The 20,488-nt window shown below is 36.3% G+C and overlaps 2 protein-coding genes across 2 annotated transcripts in view; one reads left to right on the top strand and one right to left on the bottom strand.

Annotated features, from left to right (window-relative positions):
* Window positions 1-391: 391 nt before the first annotated feature.
* On the bottom strand, window positions 392-9,419 carry napba (N-ethylmaleimide-sensitive factor attachment protein, beta a). Its single transcript, XM_082143876.1, has 11 exons — window positions 9,157-9,419; window positions 8,781-8,860; window positions 8,405-8,521; window positions 7,288-7,334; window positions 7,069-7,146; window positions 6,905-6,960; window positions 6,663-6,747; window positions 4,548-4,652; window positions 3,209-3,277; window positions 2,804-2,854; window positions 392-1,602 (listed from the first exon to the last, which is right to left on the bottom strand). The coding sequence occupies exons 1-11, from the start codon at window positions 9,252-9,254 to the stop codon at window positions 1,501-1,503; spliced, it is 888 nt and encodes a 295-aa protein (XP_082000002.1). The 5' UTR covers window positions 9,255-9,419; the 3' UTR covers window positions 392-1,500.
* A 406-nt stretch (window positions 9,420-9,825) lies between these two features.
* Window positions 9,826-20,488, top strand: part of mcm8 (minichromosome maintenance 8 homologous recombination repair factor) — a 16,109-nt gene continuing 5,446 nt past the window's right edge. The window contains exons 1-14 of the mRNA XM_082143751.1: window positions 9,826-9,882; window positions 10,252-10,446; window positions 10,933-11,010; window positions 11,136-11,218; window positions 11,312-11,461; window positions 11,571-11,674; window positions 14,333-14,531; window positions 14,793-14,878; window positions 15,466-15,614; window positions 17,098-17,296; window positions 17,382-17,412; window positions 17,628-17,768; window positions 17,870-18,011; window positions 18,327-18,522. Coding sequence (XP_081999877.1) covers window positions 10,269-10,446; window positions 10,933-11,010; window positions 11,136-11,218; window positions 11,312-11,461; window positions 11,571-11,674; window positions 14,333-14,531; window positions 14,793-14,878; window positions 15,466-15,614; window positions 17,098-17,296; window positions 17,382-17,412; window positions 17,628-17,768; window positions 17,870-18,011; window positions 18,327-18,522 — 1,736 coding nt within the window. The 5' untranslated portion in view covers window positions 9,826-9,882; window positions 10,252-10,268. The remainder of the gene's footprint in view (window positions 9,883-10,251; window positions 10,447-10,932; window positions 11,011-11,135; window positions 11,219-11,311; window positions 11,462-11,570; window positions 11,675-14,332; window positions 14,532-14,792; window positions 14,879-15,465; window positions 15,615-17,097; window positions 17,297-17,381; window positions 17,413-17,627; window positions 17,769-17,869; window positions 18,012-18,326; window positions 18,523-20,488) is intronic.

Raw genomic sequence — 20,488 nt, 5'->3', positions numbered from 1 at the left:
ATAATTATATTTGAAACAAGACTTCCCAGTAATTCTGAAGATATTACAGCAACACATCTTTTAATTTGCCTAAGTCAGAGAATACTGAGAGGTATTCTGCTATAATGTCCTCCTGTTGCTCTTGTACAGTGTGGAGACGCTGTATTAGTGTGAGGGCTTCAATTGAACGGAGCCCTAATAAGGGCTTGGACAGTCCAGCAACTACATACATTTTAACAACATAAACCCTATTAAGCTGTTATCATTTTGTCTAAATATATTCTATACATATTTACATACTTACAGCATTTGAAATCACATACACCTGTCAGAAAAATTACGTCTTACTGCAGATTTTTGCTGTTTAGAGTTTCCATGCATGAGTATATAAAATATGACCATAAACTCCAGACATGGTGTGGATGATAATTTATTCATTTCTCTTTGAATAAATAGTTAGAACATTTATTAAAACGTCTTAATAAGACTTGCCTATTTTAAAGCACATTTTAACATACATTTTTTTAATCCCCTTTCAGTCATACAACATATTAGATAGAGCATTCAATCAACAATTTAATTACCGACACAAAGAGTAAAGCTCTTTATTCTTCATTAAATTATCAACAATATTGTAAAGAATTTCAAAGCACAAAAAGTAGCACTCAAACTAAAATAATCCATACGGTCTGAATGCCCAAAACAACAAATGCCCCGTATCCATGTGAAACGACAACCAATAAACGTGAAAATTACAAATAATACTTAAGAAATCAGCAATCAGAACTTGCATGTACATATTCAACATGATCTGCATTAGAGAATCAAGGCTTTCTGTAATATCACACTGTGAAAAATCACTTGAGCCGAGAAATTCACCACCATAAGTGAGCAAGAGACACTATTCTACTGATTATGAAACATGTACAACGCTTAATTCAACCACTAAAGCAAATACTCCGACAGAACTGACACTGCCATATCGACAAAGACGACGTGAGGATGCATTTCTGAGACCAATGGCACAAAAATGGTTTAACTGAGCAAAGGCGATGTGTTTTCAATCTAAACAGAGTAGACAGCTGATTAGGCCTGAAATAAAGTGCACTCACAAAATCCTGATATCCTACAGCACATTAACACACTTTAAACATTTATCATGCATGACAATGCCAGTGACAACACTGAGGTGAACATTAGAAAGAGAACAGCTCTACGGGTCTCACATGCCACACACAAGTACAAACAGGGGTGTACGGTAAAGATTTCCTCATGGCGAAGTAAAGGGATAGAGAAATGCCTTCCATGAGAGAATTATCCATATTAGTGTTGTATATACTTCTATTTTCTCAAACGCAAGGCAATTGCAATGCAAGTTCCCTCTGAATTTTCCAAGAAACGGCTGATATTTGAGCTAGTATCACTACAGAAATGTTCAACCAGATTGTCACACACACACACACACACAATACGGTAAGAAATTAAACTAGATATAATGCCACAGTATTTGTCCTGGACACATCACTTCAGGTCACCGGCATCACCCTGGATGGTCTTCTTGATACGCAGCAACATGGTGGTCTGCCACTGGTCGAGACGGGAGATCGAATCAAACTCCTTCACCTGGAGGAGGTCAGCACATGATTTAGAGATCAAAATGAGCGAAAACTCCTGAGAAAAACATATGAGCTGCATCTGATTTTTCTACACATTTGTACAGTGATTCTGTGACGTATGTTCCACAGCATGAACTGATGACAAATGCATAAATATAAATGGCGTAGGGGCTAGTTGTCACACCTTTTTCTCAATTATTTCATATATAGACAGTATAGACATGAACCTTCAAAAATAGTCTTTTCAGCAAAATTAAATCTATTATGCAAGACAAAATAACGAACACAATAGCAACAGTGTAACAAAAAAATATCAGTAACAATGTCACAAAAATATCAGTATCATCAACATTTTTTAAAGAGAGTTGAAATAAAAGTACTAAACAAAACAAGCATTTGTTTAACTGGACTTTTGACTTAAAACCTCAGAGTCCACGAGTGACAACTAGCCCCGGTGTCTCTTATTTACTCTTAAAAACAAAGGTTCCACCCCAGACAAATCAGATCGATTTAATTGGGCACAGAAAGAAATTCTCAAATTCACATCTTTATTGGCCAGATGTCGAATTCTCTTACAGTGGAAATCTCCAAATCCTCCGTCAGTTTCACAGTGGCTTACTGATGCTATGCATTTCTTAAAACTTGAGAAAATTAAGTACGCAATGAGAGGAAACACTGACAAGTTTTTTTTATATCTGACAGCCTTTTCTATCATATTTTGCAGACTTGCAAGTCTTACCAGACTAAGTCCTGTTATATTTTATATTTGTATATGATTTTAAGTAAGCCGGCGTGGGGTGGGGTGGTTTGGTTATGTCCTTTTCTTTTCTTGTTTTCTGTTATCTGTTTAAAATCTAAATTGTAAAAGTTGTCTATTTTATGTAACTCGATTCAGTTTGCAATAAAAATGTTTTAAAAAAAAACTAAAAAAACAAAGGTCCCAAAAGTGTGTTTTCGCAGTGATGCCATAGAAGAACCATTTTTGGTTCCCCAAAGAACCTTTCAGTGATCAGTTATTAAAAGAACCATTTTTTAAAACACTTTCTGTGAAGAATATTTGAATAATATGAACCTTTTGTGCAATGGAAAGTTTCCAGAGGTTAAAGGTTCTTCATGGAACCATCAATGCCAATAAAGAACCTTTATATTCGAAAGTGTACGGTATGATCGTCCAAAGCCACTGCACATTTCAGAGGTTATAAACTTACGGCTTCAGTGAACGCCTCGCTGTTCTGCTCCTCATGAGCCTCCAATAGTTTCTGTACAAGAAAACAAAACCATCAGTGCAAATACTGCAAAATATGAAAACCACATTATTGCACTCAATAAACTGTACATACTGACCGATTGCCTTACACTGATTGTTCACTTACAGCCCACACGCCTTTTACTTCTGCCGATTGTATTTAGGCTTCAAAATGTGTAATTATCATGATAAACAAAACATGTAAGAATCATAAACGTTTGCTCATAGAGCAAAATAATCCAAAAGCCAATGAAAAAAATCCTGTTGGGTTTTCGTCGAGGGGATGCTATAACTTCTGGGATGACCTACAGAAACGCATCATCACTGCAGAGCAACACTGCTAAATAAATGAAACAATTGTACTTACTTTCAACAGCTTACATTCTCTTGAATCAGAGAATGCCGGAAACATCCCTTCATACTTTTCAATTGCAAGCTGAAAGAAAACAAACAGAACATTTGCATCAGATGAGCTAGAAATGAATTAATAACAGCTGACTGGGAACAGCATATTTAATATACAAGGGCATTGGTGACTGAAAATGTTTGCTGCATGAATGCCACTAGGTGTCAGTGTAAGACAACTGCATTATCAACCCCCTTAAAGGGATAGTTGACCCAAAAATGAACATTTTGTCATCATTTACTCACCCTCGAGTAATCCCAAATCTGTATGAATTTCTTTCTTCTGCTGAACACAAAAGAAAAGCTTTTAAAGAATGTCGGTAACCAAACCGTTGATGCGCCCCATTGACTTCCAAAAAATAAAAAAATACTATGGAAGTCAATAGAGCCCATAAACTCTTTGTTTACCCATGTTCTTCAAAATATCTTCTTTTGTGTTCAACAGAAGAGAGAAATTTATAAATGTTTGAAACAACTTGAGGGCGAGTAAATGACGACAGAATTTTCATTTATGGGTGAACTATCGCCATTACTACTGACTTGAGCTAAATAATAACACAATTTCTGAATTTGTTTCATAATTGATGAACTCTGCAACATTGACAGTTATTAAAATGACCTAAATGACACAGAACTAAATTGAGCTGAATGACACTAATGTCTTCTGTAGAGCTGCTTTACAACTGAAACTGTTTCATAATGATTAATTTTACAGCATTAAAGGCTTGTTCAAACCAAGAAAGATAACTATAAAGGTATATAAATATAAATAAATAACAATAACTATATTATAATCCACACCGACGCACAATATCGTTTTGTTTATTGTACGCGCTTCAGTTTTGTCGTCTGCCGCTTTAAATGCTCAAGCCTTTAAAGCAGAATGGATTCTGATTGGCTGTCACTGTTTTTATCGTTCATTATTCTGAATGTGATTCCAATGATATTGTTTCTCTGTGTCGTTGTAGCTGTGGTGTGAACTCTGCTATTCTTTTATACTTAGAACAATTTTTCGAACTCAATCTTTATAGTTATCATCTTTGGTCTGAACAGGCCTTAACACTGTTATTTTAACCCTTTCATGCATGAATTATGATATCCTCAGTCAGGATTTTTTCCCTATGTGTTTTTATTGCTCTTAGGGCATGAAAAACAAGATTTTGAAAATAATTTAAATTTTGAAAATAATAATAAATAAATGTGATTAGCAAGAAGGATTGTTACTATAAGAGACTATAGTAATTGAATTAAATAACTAAATAGCCTACACACTTTATACTGCAAGTTAAAAAAAGACTAACCTTTGCGTTTAATTCATCCACGATGAAGTGGCACAGAGCAGCTTTCCAGAAGTACTCTTTAGCGTTGTATTTCAGAAGAGGGTTGTCCATTGTGCTGGTTGCAACCTGAATGTGAAGAGACCAGCTTTAACTTTCATTCCCTCTGTGTTCATTTACCGAGAGGAGAAGGATATGATTAGATTTACAATGCAAACATGAAGGTGCACTGGTGTTCAGCATGCTTACTTTACCTAAACCATCCTTATATTCCATATGAGTCTCCTTCAATAATGTTACATGCTCCATAGATCTCTTTTATTATTATTCTTTTTTAGCAGATGCTTTCTTCCTTTTAGTACATTCTGCTCCCAATACTGATGATGCATGAATTGCTATTTCTGTGATTTAAAACTTTTAACCTTTTGGTTCCTACTGTAAACCACTTCCCTACCTCTCACATCATCTGTCCTGAACTGAACTGAACTGAACTGAACTGAAGGGATTTTACTTCTCTTTCTCACTCTCATTTCCACAACATATTGTAAAAACGAATTTACTTATTGTCACGGTTCATGAATTCACTGACTCTTTCTCCCTGTGTGCGCGCGACGTGTGTGTGGGTGTGTGTGTGTGTGTGTGTGTGTGCGCGCCACGTGTGTGTGGGTGTGTGGGTGTGGCTGCTGATTGCCGCTGATCAGATCTTCAGCGCCGCGGCTGTCATTTATTGTCCTCCATCCACCATGTGTTTGTCAGATTGTTTGGAGTTCCCGGTGTTCATGTCTACGACGGATTGGGTTCCTGGGCTGCTCTGTTCATCTGACCCACACCATCTATTCTAATTACCTCCTTTAATAAATACTGTTTTCACACTCGCTACTGAATCCTCTTTCGTTAATCCTGACACTTATTGACTTACTAACCTGTAATCTAGGTTTATGAGATATTGGCTGCGTCCGAAAGCTTACAAATGCTGCCTTCGGATGAGGCATTACAAGTTAGGAAGTGAGGAAGCTATATATTTTAAAACAGATCACAATTCTCCTACAATTCTGAACAGATAACTAAACAAATAAATTGTTTTACTAGATATTCTGACTAAATGTTAATTGCTGCAGTCTATTTAAAAAATATGATTTTTTTTAAATATTTAATAATAATATTATATAAAAAATATTAATATTAATATTATATAAAAAATATTAATATAAAAATATTGAATATTATTCCAAAATCAAAATCCAAAATCGCATACTCTCTTGAGAAGGTACTTATTTTGAATAAATAATTACTTCACGACCACAAAAAAATACTATATGAATACTATACTACAAAATACTATATGTTCTATATAGTATATCTGTATGTAGTATGAATATAATCTGAATGTACTACATTTGCCATGTTGTTATTATCATGTGACCTTCCAGTATGCCGGAGGTAGAGAAGGAATACTTTGAAGGAGTACTGTGAATTCTGACATACTTCTTTTGTCACATTCTGTTTTTCGCCTACTATATAGTAGGGAAGCATGCTATTTTGCATGCAGCCAATGTTTTTGGAAGAATGATTCAATGACTTACATATGTCATTACTGAATGAATCAGCGTTTTTGAACAAATCACTTGAATGAAAAATTCAATGACAAACACATTTTTTAACAGTCATTTGTCGCCACATACTTGAGGACCAGTGTAATTGATATTATCTTTATTTGAAGCGTCAAGTTACCTTCAAAAGGTGATTTACTCTATTTTTAACGTTACCGCAGACATCATTTAGGAATAAGGTGGGTGTCAGAATCGAGATCACAGTCTTTTAACCATTAATCATGCAACTCAATAGAGACCCAATTTATACTGTGAAAAAAAATAATAATTATGTGTAAAAAAAAATTTGAAAAATATTTAGTTTCTATTATGTTACATTATTATGTGATTTTTGCTACTCAAAGTAGTACTGTTCTGTTAGAAATATTATTTATTTATTTACCAATAACAATACATTTATTTTTGCATTTACATTTGTTGTAAAAACTAAAATAAATAATATATAACATGCCTATTTAGTATTATTATGTATAATAATATAAATAAATGAGTGATATAATAACAGAAGGGTTGAGTCTGTCCCACTGACCTGCTCATAGATCTCGATGGCTTTGGGATACTGCTCGAGCTGAGCGCTGTACGAGCCCACCTTCAGCAGACACTTATTAGCAGAGCTTAACCAGAAAACATCAAGCAATATAAATGAGCATTTACAAAGAGTGAACGGCTCTTTTTACAACCCACAATAAAAGGAAATGGAGGATAGTTATAAATATTGAATGACATTCTAATAGAATTTACACAGAGGAAAACGACAATGAAAATACAAACCTGTTTGACTCTTCGCCTTTGTAATAATCCGCGGCCTGCTCATAGTGTGCAATGGTCTAAAACAACATCACAACATTCAGGCCTGTTACATTGACCTTCAAAAGCATTTTGGGGGAAATGATGCACAAGACTGCATCTAATATATGTTTAAAGGCAAACAGAACCTTTTCAATATCCACTAGCTCGGATTCATAGATCTCTGCAATGGTCATGTGATGCTTTGCAGCAATCGTGAACCTTCCCTGTCAATCACACATACAAATTAGATATTTAATGTTATATAACATCCACATGCTCAGTAAACAGGCACAGTCAGGTTAACAAACCACAGAAAATGCATTATTCTTTACGCATCAATATGCGCACAAGTCCCAGTGTCTTACCATGTCTGTATAAATATCGATGGCTGCGTTTAAACAGTTGATCGCCTCTGTGTGATTCAATCAAACAGAAGAGAACAAAATGAGTCAAATGCAATTCTTACAAATTCATCTTCACTCATAATCTCATCCAAGCAATTATTAAATCAAGCAACAGACACGTGTAGGCGTGTTACAACTTTTGGAAATTAGATTGTTTGTTAAAGGGAACCTATTATGTCCCTTTTTACTAGATGTAATATAAGTTTTGATGATGTAATATAATATTTTTGAGTGGAAGGAAAAACATGCTGTTTTCGTGCATGTATCTTTAAATGTAAACGAGCTGCTCTTTCCAGAAGAGGGCGGAGCCATTACAGCTTGTGCCTCGGATACTCTAAAAACTAAAAATCTGTTTGGTTTTGATTATCATCTCTATCGTGGTCACGTTCACAAGACATTGCAGTTCTTCATCATCATGAAAGTTTATCATCTGCATGTGTTTTAAAACCATATCAGTCTAAACTTCTGATATAGACTTCCAGAAAGCTGGATGTCAGACGGCGCGTCCCGTGAGTATTAAACTAAGTTCTCTTTCACATGTTATTGCGCTTAAACTGTCAAATACATAAACACAGCCGATTATGTCTGTGAACGTAAAAGGCAAGTAAAGAAATCGCATGTGTATATTAGATCTGTGTATTAAAGTGATAGCAGCGTAATATACAGTACCTGCTGTTAATATGAATCAAACAACAAAAGAAAAACATAAAATCACTCACTGCTCTTGACTTAAATATTACATGAATGCTAATGTTAAATGCTCTGGCGAGGAGATAAACAGGCGGACTGTGTACAGCTCACTCAGGGCGGGGTCTATGCTAATAGGGCGGAATCTGTCAGCAGTAGTGGGCGGGGCCTACACATTTGTGATGTCACATATGCTAAAATCTGCAAACGGCTTGTTTTGAGACACTGCTGATTTATGGGGATTAAAAAAAGGAGGAGTGGGTGGATTTTTACCATTATATGGTGGTTGTGTAACACACTGCCGACACACATTTATGTTCAAACACCATGTAAAAGTGAATTTTGCATAATAGGTCCCCTTTAAAACCAGTGTTATTTTAAGCTCTCTCACCTTGAGGATCTGCCTTCTTATAGGCATTTCCAGCATCAACAAAGCTGGTGGCCGAGTCCAGTTTGTTCTGCATCTGCATGTGAAGTCTTGCAGCTTGGCAGAAAGCACTGCCTGCAGCTACAGCAGCGAAACACATACATCTTTAGATCACTGACAATAATGACAGAACTCTTCAGAAGCAGGGTGAATACACATCTGTATACTGCAGTAAGATCACTAATCATGAACTGGGTTTGAGCACAAAGATGGCCAGTCAAATGATGCTTTGGAGTGAATATCTAATAATAGGCCTACTTCAACAGCATTACAAAATTTTAAGCATTTGGTGAAATAATTTACCACTTTACATATCAATTTTGAAATGACTTGTGCATACCAGTCCAGTTTTTGGCCATCTTGAACATGTTGGCAGCTCTGGCATACATTTCACATGCATCCTCAACCTTATGATTTCCCCTGTGAAAACATCAACATTTCTTTCATTTTAAAGGCAATTTCAAAATGAATAGTTCAGCAAATGATGTAGGCCTATCAAATACAAAGCAGTGTGTATGTCGCAACATAGAAAATATTTGACATTGGACATGTTGAGAAGCGCGTGGAAGGATACAGCTCATTTTATACGTGCTTAGGGTATAAAATGCACAAAAAATAAGGTATTTTCATTCTATAGACATATGCTATTTGAAAATACTACAGGAAATTGGATGTCTTTGAATGTCAGATCGTGACCAGCATAATTTCTGTCTCACCCGAACATCCCTCCGAGAAATGAACCCGATGATTTGACTTTTTTATCCGCCTCTGCCATCAGCTGCATGGCTTCCTTCTCTTTCCCGGAATTATCCATGATTTAATGTGTGGTGTTCACGCAGAGCTGCTGTTGGATCGGTAAAGGCCCGGTGTTTGTTGATATAGAGTGCGGCTTTAATGCAGAATCATGAAGGATGCTCGCCTCCTCCTCCTCCTCCTGCTGTCGGGTGATGCTGATGATGATGCGCGCTCTTGAGGGAGAAACTGCGACACTATTTGGTTGAAAGACGTAACCACGCCCTCATGAAGATGTAGCCACGCCCTCATATTATCATACTTGAAGACGTAATCACGCCCTCTTATTATTATACATGAATGAAGACGTAGCTACGTCCTTTTATTATCATCCACGGATGAACAAATGCATCAAATCCATAAATACTGAAATACACAAGGAATTTAAACATGGAAAATACACAAATAAACATGTATACATTTCGAAATAAACGCTAAAGCGTGCATTTGCTAAAGATAAATGGGATTTAAATGTAGCTTCGAAAGAAAACTAACATCATGCAAAGGACGGTAAAAAAAAAAAAAAAAAAAAAAAAGAGATAAAAACGACGTTTACGGCTCAGCGCATGTACGGAAGTGGCGTCACGATTAGCGCCAAAATTGAAGCCTGACCAGACGTCACTGACTGAGGAAGTAAACAAACAGTGGCTGTAAGTACTTCTCTCAATAAGATCTGTTAAAATATCTTTCTTTGATAAAATATATGTCGAAAATTGTCCCCAATGTATGCTCTTTCTTCCACATTAGTTGGAGCCGTTGTAAAGTTAGAAACAAGTTATCTGTGTCCATTATTTGACTCATTCTAGAACTGATATCGCCGAATTCAGATTTATTTTAGTCTCTTTACGTTTACTAAAATATTAGATACGTGTTCAGTTATTATAATAGATGATAAAGTGTAAGTAAAACAGCAGGTCTGTATTGATTTGATTCCGTATATTGTGTATACTGATCTATATTAGGGTGATCATGTGTCTGTGACACGTTAAGAGCTTTATTTGTTGTGATTTTGCTTTCAGACTTTCGAGTGTGAAGGATGAGCAGTCAGGGTTCTGACCGAGGGTCATGGAGGGGTGCGAACAGCTCATCTGCTGGAGGAAGAGGATGGAGAGGAGGAGGAGGAGGAAGAGGAGGGGGAGGATGGAGAGGCCAACAGTGGAGAAGAGGAGGAGGAGGAGGAAGAGGGAACTTTCCCACCAACAATACACAAAATAGTAAGTGTCTGAACAGTTGGGTAGCTTGTGACTATTGACAATAAAAGTTGATTAAAATAATCTAACGCAACTTGCTATAGAAAAACATAAGCAATTCGTCACAGAGCACAACAGTATTCACAGTATGAATGGCAGATTTATTAGAAAGCTAGATTAGAAAAAAACTAACTGAACTAGGAAACAAATACAATAGAATTAATTATATTAAAGGGATAGTTCACCCAAAAATGAAAATTACCCAATGATTTACTCACCCTCAAGCCATCCTAAGTGTATATGACTTTCTTCTTTCAGCCGAACACAATCTGAGTTATATAAAAAAATATCCTGGCTCTTCCAAGCTTTTTCGGGCGAACTAACCCTTTAATAATGTTGTATTTGAGAAATTATAATTTATGTCTAACTTTTTTTTTATTACACTGACATTTGCCATTTTTTTTATTTAGTATTATTGTTATTATTTATGTTGTTGTTTTTACTCCACAGGATTTACTCCACAAGTTAGTCAGGCAACCCTTGATATCACGTGTCCATACAAAGGATGGCGACTCTATTTTTCTGAAGGTTTTATATTTTCCCATTTCCATTATGAATGTATTCTTGACCTGTAGGATATATATGTCTGAACGTCTTCCTGATTTTGATTCATGATTGCAATAGTTTGTGATTTGCGCTTGTTCCTTTTCCAGGATTTGTTGAGAGTTCACCTTATGTTGAGAAGATAAAAGTGTTTGAACGGTACTTCACATCGCAGATGGATCTCTATGATAAGGTATCAGATTTCAAAGCATGATTCTCCCTATTTCCAGTGTTGAAAAACAAACTATTAAAATTAGTTTTTTTTGTTTGTTTTTTTCACCCTCAGGATGAGATTGAAAGGAAAGGGAGCATTTTGGTGGACTACAAAGACCTGTTGTCCAACAAACAGATTTCACACACTTTACCTGATCTTGCCAAAGATCTCAAAGAAATGCCTGAGAAGATACTGGACTGCTTGGGTGTGGCAATTCATCAGGTGGGTTTTGTGTTACGCATTTACATATTTGCATTTACACTGTTCTCAGTTTAACATTATGCCAAAATCTCGGAAGATCAAGCTGAAATGATTGACTCTTTCTCTGCAGGTGCTGACTGTGGATCTGGAGAGACATGCAGCAGAACTGCAGGGGCAGGATGATCTTCCTGCAGGCGTACGGCCCATAATCAACACCCCACATATCAGCGCCAGGTGAGTCTGGCACGATAACTACTTTTTGCTGTGCGATAAATTGTCCCAGAAATAATTTGCAATAAACAATTTTATTGCCATTTTAAGACCATTTTATGCCACTGAATATATAATCATAATATAACGGGAGATAATGCCAGTGGGCTTACATACTTTCAAATGACAACAATCATTCTTTAGATCATGGAAATAAAGTGTCAAAAAATGTAATGTCCTAAATAAAAAAAACTTGAATAAATAGTAAATAAACATTTTCTATAAAAATAAAAATAAATGCAAAGTAACAAGTAGGGAAAAAATGCACTTGGAAAAGCACAAAAGGCACTTATGGAAATGTTCCATTTATAGATTTTTCCCTGGCTTTCCTTTCTCTGTAAAGTAATGGTGCACACTATTGCTGAAAACACAAACCCTGCTTAGCAGTCAGATGTCCGTATGAACACAGGCACAGATGCCTCAACATCGTTTATATTTGCACCAGAACAGTGGATTGCAGCTTTGAAATCAAGTGCATTTGGACTTGTTCTTTCAAACTGTCTGTAGTTGTCAGGTATAACACTATAATGGCCCAAAGACGCCTTTTTTCACCTGTTGATCTCAACTCTGTGTATGAATAAAACTATTCATCATGAAGGAACAGCCCGAGCCCCGCTTTTGCCTCTGACACGGAGAACAGACAAAGATGCCAGCACGATAGGCAAAATGTTGGTGACACTCATTATCATGTGTAAACATAATGGGCGATATATTGCGTCACCAAAAATGATTTAAGTCATGTACATATGTTGTGCGATAAGTCAATATATTGATGATTGCGACAGGCCTAGCGCCTGGTGAGTCTGTTTACTTGCCTTATGAATTCAAATAATAAAAAATTGAGAGTCAAGTCAAATTTATTTGTATATTTCACAATGCACGTTGTTTAAAAGGAGCTTTACAGAAAAAAATGATGCTAATGTTTATAATATCTTCATGCCTTATAGTTGCATTTAGCAGTTTTGATCTAAAGGTAAATTTAGTTTACATTTTGTGACAATACTAGCAATCAAGCAGTTGAGATATAATATATTGCATGTATCCGGATAAAGACATGCTTATGTCCAACTTTATTTTATAGAGTTCGGCGATAATATAGTTATGGAAGCTTGTTTCCGCCACAGAATAAAAACATTTTAAAAGATAATTGCGACTTTTTATCTCACAATTGCGAGTTTACATCTCACAATTCTGACTTTATTTCTCAGAATTGCGAGATATAAAGTCGCAATTGCGTGTTATAAAGTCACAATTGTGAGATAAAAAGTCAAATTCTAAGAAAAAAAAGGACCTTTTTCTTTTTTTTCTTTTTTTACCTCAGAATAGTTTATATCTCACAATTCTGACTTTATAACACGCAATTGTGACTTTATATCATGCAATTCTGACTTTATATCTCCCAATTACGTGTTATAAAGTCAGAATTGTGAGATATAAAGTCAAATTCTAAGAAAAAAAAAGGACCTTTTTCTTTTTTTTCTTTTTTTACCTCAGAATAGTTTATATCTCACAATTCTGACTTTATAACACACAATTGCGACTTTATATCATGCAATTCTGACTTTATATCTCACAATTGCATATTATAAAGTCAGAATTGCGAGATATAGGCCTAAACATGCAATTCTGAGAAACAAAGTCTGAATTTCAAGTATATTTCTCGCAATTGCGAGTTTATATCTTATAATTGTGACTTTATAACACGCAATTGCGACTTTATATCACGCAATTTTGACTTAATAACCTGCAATTGCGACTTTATATCACGCAATTTTGACTTAATAACCTGCAATTGCGACTTTATATCATGTAATTCTGAGATAAAAAGTCACAATTGTGAGATAAAAAGTCAAATTCTAAGAAAAAAAAGGACCTTTTTCTTTTTTTTCTTTTTTTACCTCAGAATAGTTTATATCTCACAATTCTGACTTTATAACACGCAATTGTGACTTTATATCATGCAATTCTGACTTTATATCTCCCAATTACGTGTTATAAAGTCAGAATTGTGAGATATAAAGTCAGAATTGTGAGATATAAAGTCAAATTCTAAGAAAAAAAAAGGACCTTTTTCTTTTTTTTCTTTTTTTACCTCAGAATAGTTTATATCTCACAATTCTGACTTTATAACACACAATTGCGACTTTATATCATGCAATTCTGACTTTATATCTCACAATTGCATATTATAAAGTCAGAATTGCGAGATATAGGCCTAAACATGCAATTCTGAGAAACAAAGTCTGAATTTCAAGTATATTTCTCGCAATTGCGAGTTTATATCTTATAATTGTGACTTTATAACACGCAATTGCGACTTTATATCACGCAATTTTGACTTAATAACCTGCAATTGCGACTTTATATCACGCAATTTTGACTTAATAACCTGCAATTGCGACTTTATATCATGTAATTCTGAGATAAAAAGTCAGAATTGTGAGATGTAAACTCGCAATTGTGAGAAAAAAAAGTCAGAATTGTGAGATTAAAAAGTCACAATTACCTTTTTTATTTTTCACTCTGTGGCGGAAATAAGCTTCCATATATAGTTTCATTTTGTGACGAATAAAAAAAAAAGTGTTTTCATTTCTTGTATGTGTTTCTTTTTCTCTCTTTTAGGCTGTATAACTATGAGCCACTGACTCCTTTGAAGAGTCTGAGAGCCAATTTATATGGGAAGTTTGTTGCGATCAGAGGAACGGTGGTGAGAGTGAGTAACATCAAACCGCTCTGCAGTAAGCTGGCGTTCACCTGTAACAGCTGTGGAGATACACAGAGCGTCACACTGCCTGATGGGAAATACACCATTCCCACTAAGGTACAGTGTGCTTTCAGCTTCAACCGACATTACTTGTATATAGCATGTTTAACAAGTTTTGATTTTGTGACATTCCACCCATATTTATTTATTATCTATATTTTATTTTCTTCAGTGGAAAAAAAAAACTGTGGAAAATTGAAAAAGAATAGTCTGTAAACAATACATATAAAATTAGACATTGCATATTATAAGTAGTAAATGTCACTGTTGCTGTATTTAGTGACATCTAACATGATGTTTATTCATTTTTTTCTTCAGTGTTTACAGGCTGAATGTCATGGACGTTCATTCACTCCAAACAGAAGTTCACCTTTCACACTCACTGTCGACTGGCAAACAATAAAGTATGAAAATATATAATTACCTGAGCAGAACAAATTTCATGTTGGTTTTTTGTCATTGCTCTCAGTGTAAATCTCATCATCGAATGTCCAGCTATTGTTTCATGAGCATTTATTTTACATAATTTTGTTATAAAAGTGTTTGCCAGTGTTATTTTGGTATTATCCATCCATATACTATTATACTATTTATCAGTATTTTTAATTAGCTTTTTTTTATATATATTTTATTTTATTTTATGTGCTTTGTCATTTTTATTAGTGTTTTGAAATATGTCTGTATAGCCTTCATTTGTATTAAAGTTTTAGTAATTTTAGTACTTAAGTTATTTCTCAAGTTTAAGAGTTTTAGTAATTTTAGTACTTAAGTTATTTCTCAAGTTTAAGAGTTTTAGTAATTTTAGTACTTAAGTTATTTCTCAAGTTTAAGATTTTTTTTTATCTAATATTTATGTTTATTTCATTTGAGCTTTATTTCAATTACTGAAAGTGATTTTTAATAGTTTTGGTTTAAGTTAACGATAGCAACACTTCGATGTGAGATGTTTAGACACTCATTGCCATGATTTCTCCTCCTGTGCTCTTCACAGGGTTCAGGAGATGATGTCAGGTGACCAGCGTGAGTCCGGTCGAATCCCGCGCACCATTGAATGTGAGCTCATGCAGGACCTGGTGGACAGCTGTGTGCCTGGAGACATGGTCACCATCACAGGGGTCATTAAAGTGTCCAGTGAAGAGAGTAAGAGACATTGTCCACACTGTCAGTGCAAAGATATATAGACTCGAATCTAAGTAGCACCAGCTTCATGTATACAAGGCAATTTCTTATTAACAAATGGTTGATTCTCACTCATTTAGCATCTCAGAAATGTGTCCATATTACAGTCAGCTGGTGCTATTTTTACATCTGACCTCAGTGGTCTGGCAGGACAGCCTCGGGTGGCCTTCTGTCTGACTCAGCTACTAGATGATGCTCACATTCACTACTCTTTGTGTTGAGCTGTTATATATCCCTCCACATAATAAAATTACTTAGACTCAAATGGATATATTATATCCATTTATATATTTATCGGGGTGTCTATTTATTGTCTGGGTGGGTGAGACAAAACCGACAAAATACACAAGGCCGTTATTACGTTCCTCTCCAGTCCAGGAAGAGAAAGGAGTAATAAAGAAAACTGTGGGAATAGTAGGAACCGATAACAGGAAAGTTGTTTTGCAACTTTGTTTTGATTACAGAAAAATGTTTTATAAAGTAAACAAAGTTTTTAATGTGAATCCGCTTTTTCCCGATCCCATTCTTCTCCCTATTACCATCTCATATCAATAGTGTAAATAACCTCTGTCTTTGTTTATTTGGGAAGTCGCTGTGTAATAAGCTTTTAGTAGCTTTGATTAGAGAAAGACGTACACTACCGTTCAAAAGTTTGGGGTCAGTAAGAAATGCTGTCGGTAAGAACAGCATTTATTTAAAATAGAATATTTTCTAACATTATAAATGTCTTTACTGTAACTTTTGATCAGTTTAACTCATCCTTGATGAATAAATGTATTGATTTATTTTATTTATTTCCCCCAAAAATAAAATTTAAATTCTTACTGACCCCAAACTTTTGAAGGGTCATGTTTAATGTTACAAAAGCTTTAGATTTCAGATAAATGCTGTTCTTTTGAACTTTCTATTCATCATAGCATCATGAAATAAAAATGTAAAAAACTGTTTTCAACATTGATAATAATCATAAATGTTTCTTGAGCATCAAATCATCATATTAGAATGATTTCTGAAGGATCATGTGACACTGAAGACTGGAGTAATGATGCTGAAAATTCAGCTTTGATCACAGTAATAAATTACACTTTACTGTATATTCACAGAGAAAACAGCTGTTTTAAATTGGAATAATATTTCACAATTTTACTGTTTTTGTTTGTATTTTTAATCAAATAAATGCAGCTTTGATGAGCAGAAGAGACTTCTTTTAAAAACATTAAAAATCTTACTGACCCCAAACTTTTGAACGGTAGTGTATAATTTTTTTATGACCAATATTATTTTGTTCGATAACGTGAGGTGAAGGTGACTGGACTTTTAAGATTTATAATGTCTTATAACAGCACATCCAAACCTAATTTATTATGTATCTAGTCCTGGATAAAGTAACATTAAAAGTTATTTTTGAAGTTATTCCATGATTTGTGTTTGTGTCTTTCTTCAGGAAGTGGCAGAAACAAGAAGGACAAGTGTATGTTCCTGTTGTACATCCAGGCAAATTCAGTCAGCAACTCGAAGGGTCAGAAAAGCAAAGCCACGTCTGAATCCGAGGGCCCGGGTCCTTCAGTGGAGTTCTCCATCAAAGACCTCTACGCCATCCAAGAGATCCAAGCGCAAGAGGACCTTTTCAAGCTCATAGTGAAGTGTGTAACATTTACACTCTATAACATGTTCACATATACTGTATTATCAATGAAGAAGCTAATGTGAGCGTCACTGTGATTGCAGCTCTCTTTGTCCTGCCATTTACGGCCATTTGGTGAGTGTCCAAATATGTTCTCATTTAACTTGACTTATTATTCCTGTCATTTTAATGTTTAATGTATCACTAGGCTTCTTTATTGTGGGTGTTCATATGTTACTGAGATCGTATCATAACCATGAAGAAATCTGAGTTGTTTTTGCATCTTAGATTTAGTAAATGAAACGATACGAGACTCCTTTAACTTGTCTGCAATCCCTGTGTTTTCTCAGCTTGTTAAAGCAGGATTGGCTCTGGCTCTTTTTGGCGGATGTCAGAAGTATGTTGACGATAAAAATCGTATCCCAATAAGAGGAGACCCTCATATGCTTATCGTTGGAGACCCTGGACTTGGTAAAAGTCAGATGTTACAGGTACATGATAATATCTAATGCATTTATCACCTAGTCAGATGATTTTAAGTTTATTAATATGCCATATGTGTGCTGCTGTTGTTGTTGTTGTGTGTATCCAGGCCGTGTGTAACGTGGCTCCACGGGGTGTGTATGTTTGTGGAAACACGACCACCACTTCAGGACTGACTGTATCTCTGTCCCGGGACAGCGGATCGGGAGACTACGCACTTGAAGCTGGAGCGCTGGTGTTGGGAGATCAAGGTATTTAAACTTTGAGATAAACTTCTGAATCAGGAGAACCGGCAAACGTCAACACACATTTTAATACCGAAAGTTAAAGACAACAGCCTCTCACGGACGACTGCTGTCACATATAATAAAACAAAACACGACATAAGCCTAGGCCTGTTCCTCTCTTGATCTTCACTGTCATCGCTCCTCCTTTATGCTTGGGTGATCATCAAGGTATTTAAACTTTGAGAAACGTGGTCTTCTGAATCAATTCAGGATACACATGTGGAAGAGCGTTGCCTGGGTTTACTCATTTATAAACAGTGCGTTTAATATTTCCTCCAGGCATCTGTTGCATTGATGAGTTTGATAAGATGGGCAGTCAGCATCAGGCTCTTCTGGAGGCCATGGAGCAGCAGAGCATCAGTCTGGCTAAAGCTGGGATTGTCTGCACTCTTCCTGCTCGAACCTCCATCATCGCAGCGGCCAATCCTGTCGGAGGGCATTACAATAAAGCCAAGACTGTCTCTGAGAACCTGAAGTGAGTCAATGCCTACTAATAATAAAAAATGTTTTTGCTGTACATTGATTATAAAGTTGATTGGGTTTAAGATAAAGCGATAAGTAACAAGTAGACTTGTAAACCACGATAAAATCAGTGTTAACGCACCAGTAATCCTGAGTAGCTAATGGTTTATGAAAGATCAGCAAAAGCAATATGATGTAATAATAAACACTTCAGGTGCCAGGTAACATATGGCGCTTTTCCACTACACAGTACCAGCTCGCCTCGCCTCGGCTCGCCTCGGCTCTGTTTGGTTTTCCACTGTGTAAAAGTTGTACCTGTACCTGCTTCCAGGTACTTTTTTTCGTACCACCTCTGGCGAGGTTCTAAGCGAGCTGAGGCGATACTAAAATGTGACGTGAAAACAAGGCAGACTGCTGATTGGTCAGAGAGAATCGTCACTATTCACTGCGTCATCATTGCACGCGCCAGACGGAGTATCCTGAATAAAAAACAGCAAAAACAAAAACATCCAAAAACAGCATACACTCGATTTCCTCCATTGTCCTGTGTGTGTGGGTAGCGGGTGTGTGTCGCGTAGAAGATTAAGTCACGGCAGTTTCCTGCGGCGTCGCTATGACGACCAGGTACTATTGTGGAGGTACTATCTGCAATGGAAAACGGAGCGAAAAGCGAGCCGAGCCGAGCCGAGCTGAGTCGAGGCGAGCCGAGGCGAGCTGGTACTGTGTAGTGGAAAAGCGCCAATAGTTCGTTAGACTAACTATTTGATATGTATATTTTGGCTCTTTAAAGGTGCTCTAAGTGATGTCACACGTTTTTTAGACCAAAACATTTTTTGTCACATACAGCAAACATCTCCTCACTATCCGCTCGCTGCCTGTCCCCTGAACACACTGTAAAGAGACGCGGTCTCTGTAGACAGCCCAGGCTCCACAAACGGCAACAAAACAAACTGGCCCAGCCTGGACCACGAAACATAACAAACAGTGTTCCAGCCAATAACCGACAAGAATGATTTGGGGGTGGGGGGTTAGTGCGCGTGCACATGAAGGGGGGTGTGGGGAGTGGAGGAGAGAGAAGCATGAAGAGAGAAGTTAGCTAGAGGAGAGATGTCCTAGACAACGACTAACGTTAAAAATTTATATTCTTGAGAATTTTGATATGGCCGACACCAAAGAGACGACATTCCGATGAACAAATAACAAAGAATAGGGAAAAGGAGAAGGAACGCGCAAAGTCCTGAATTTACATCGGAAAAGCGTTCAAAAGGTGGCGAGAACTCCGCAGGGCTTCCGATCCCACATTCAGGAGGCTCTGTTTCTGATGGACAGGGTGAATCCAGTCTGGTTTTTCTAAATGGTTCATGACTGTTTCAGGAAGCACGGAAGGGTGGGGGAGGGGACGGGATGAGGAGGAGGGAGGGTCGAGCTAGCTTCTGTTTTATTTCGCAATACTTTGAACGTCAACAAGAAGTGACGTCACCCAACATCGCTTAGAGCAGCTTTAATAGTGTCAGATTTGATGTATGATTTGAAAACTGAAGGCAAGACACGACTACAGGCAAAACCATTGCTTTTTCAAACACTGGTCAGTTTTGCTTTCATAACGTTTACTTCCAGACTAGTGGACAGAAAACATCCCAAATACTCATTCAAGTGTTTATTGCACTTTATCTATTTGTATTTGTAGATTTCAATTACAGTAGGCCGTTTTCTCCAAACGAGTTTTCCTCACGTACTGAGACAGACACTTCCACTTCAGCAGCACTTCCACACACCAGTTTTATTCCCATCTATATTCTGAAGGTTTCTACAGAGGGGTTTCGTTTGTTCATCTATCATTCACCTGATTAATATAACATTTTGTTCCTAAAAACATGCTGGCTGATGATCTGATTTATGGAGTGATAAAAAGAAATATCCTAAATCCCCTCTGTACTAACCTTTATGTCAACAAAATGAAACTAGAATTTTAAATCTGG

The sequence above is a fragment of the Leuciscus leuciscus genome, assembly GCF_965113295.1.
Source record: "Leuciscus leuciscus genome assembly, chromosome: 17".
Taxonomy (NCBI): domain Eukaryota; kingdom Metazoa; phylum Chordata; class Actinopteri; order Cypriniformes; family Leuciscidae; genus Leuciscus; species Leuciscus leuciscus.
Note: the sequence above shows the minus strand (reverse complement) of the source record. Positions and strands in the feature narration are given on the sequence as shown.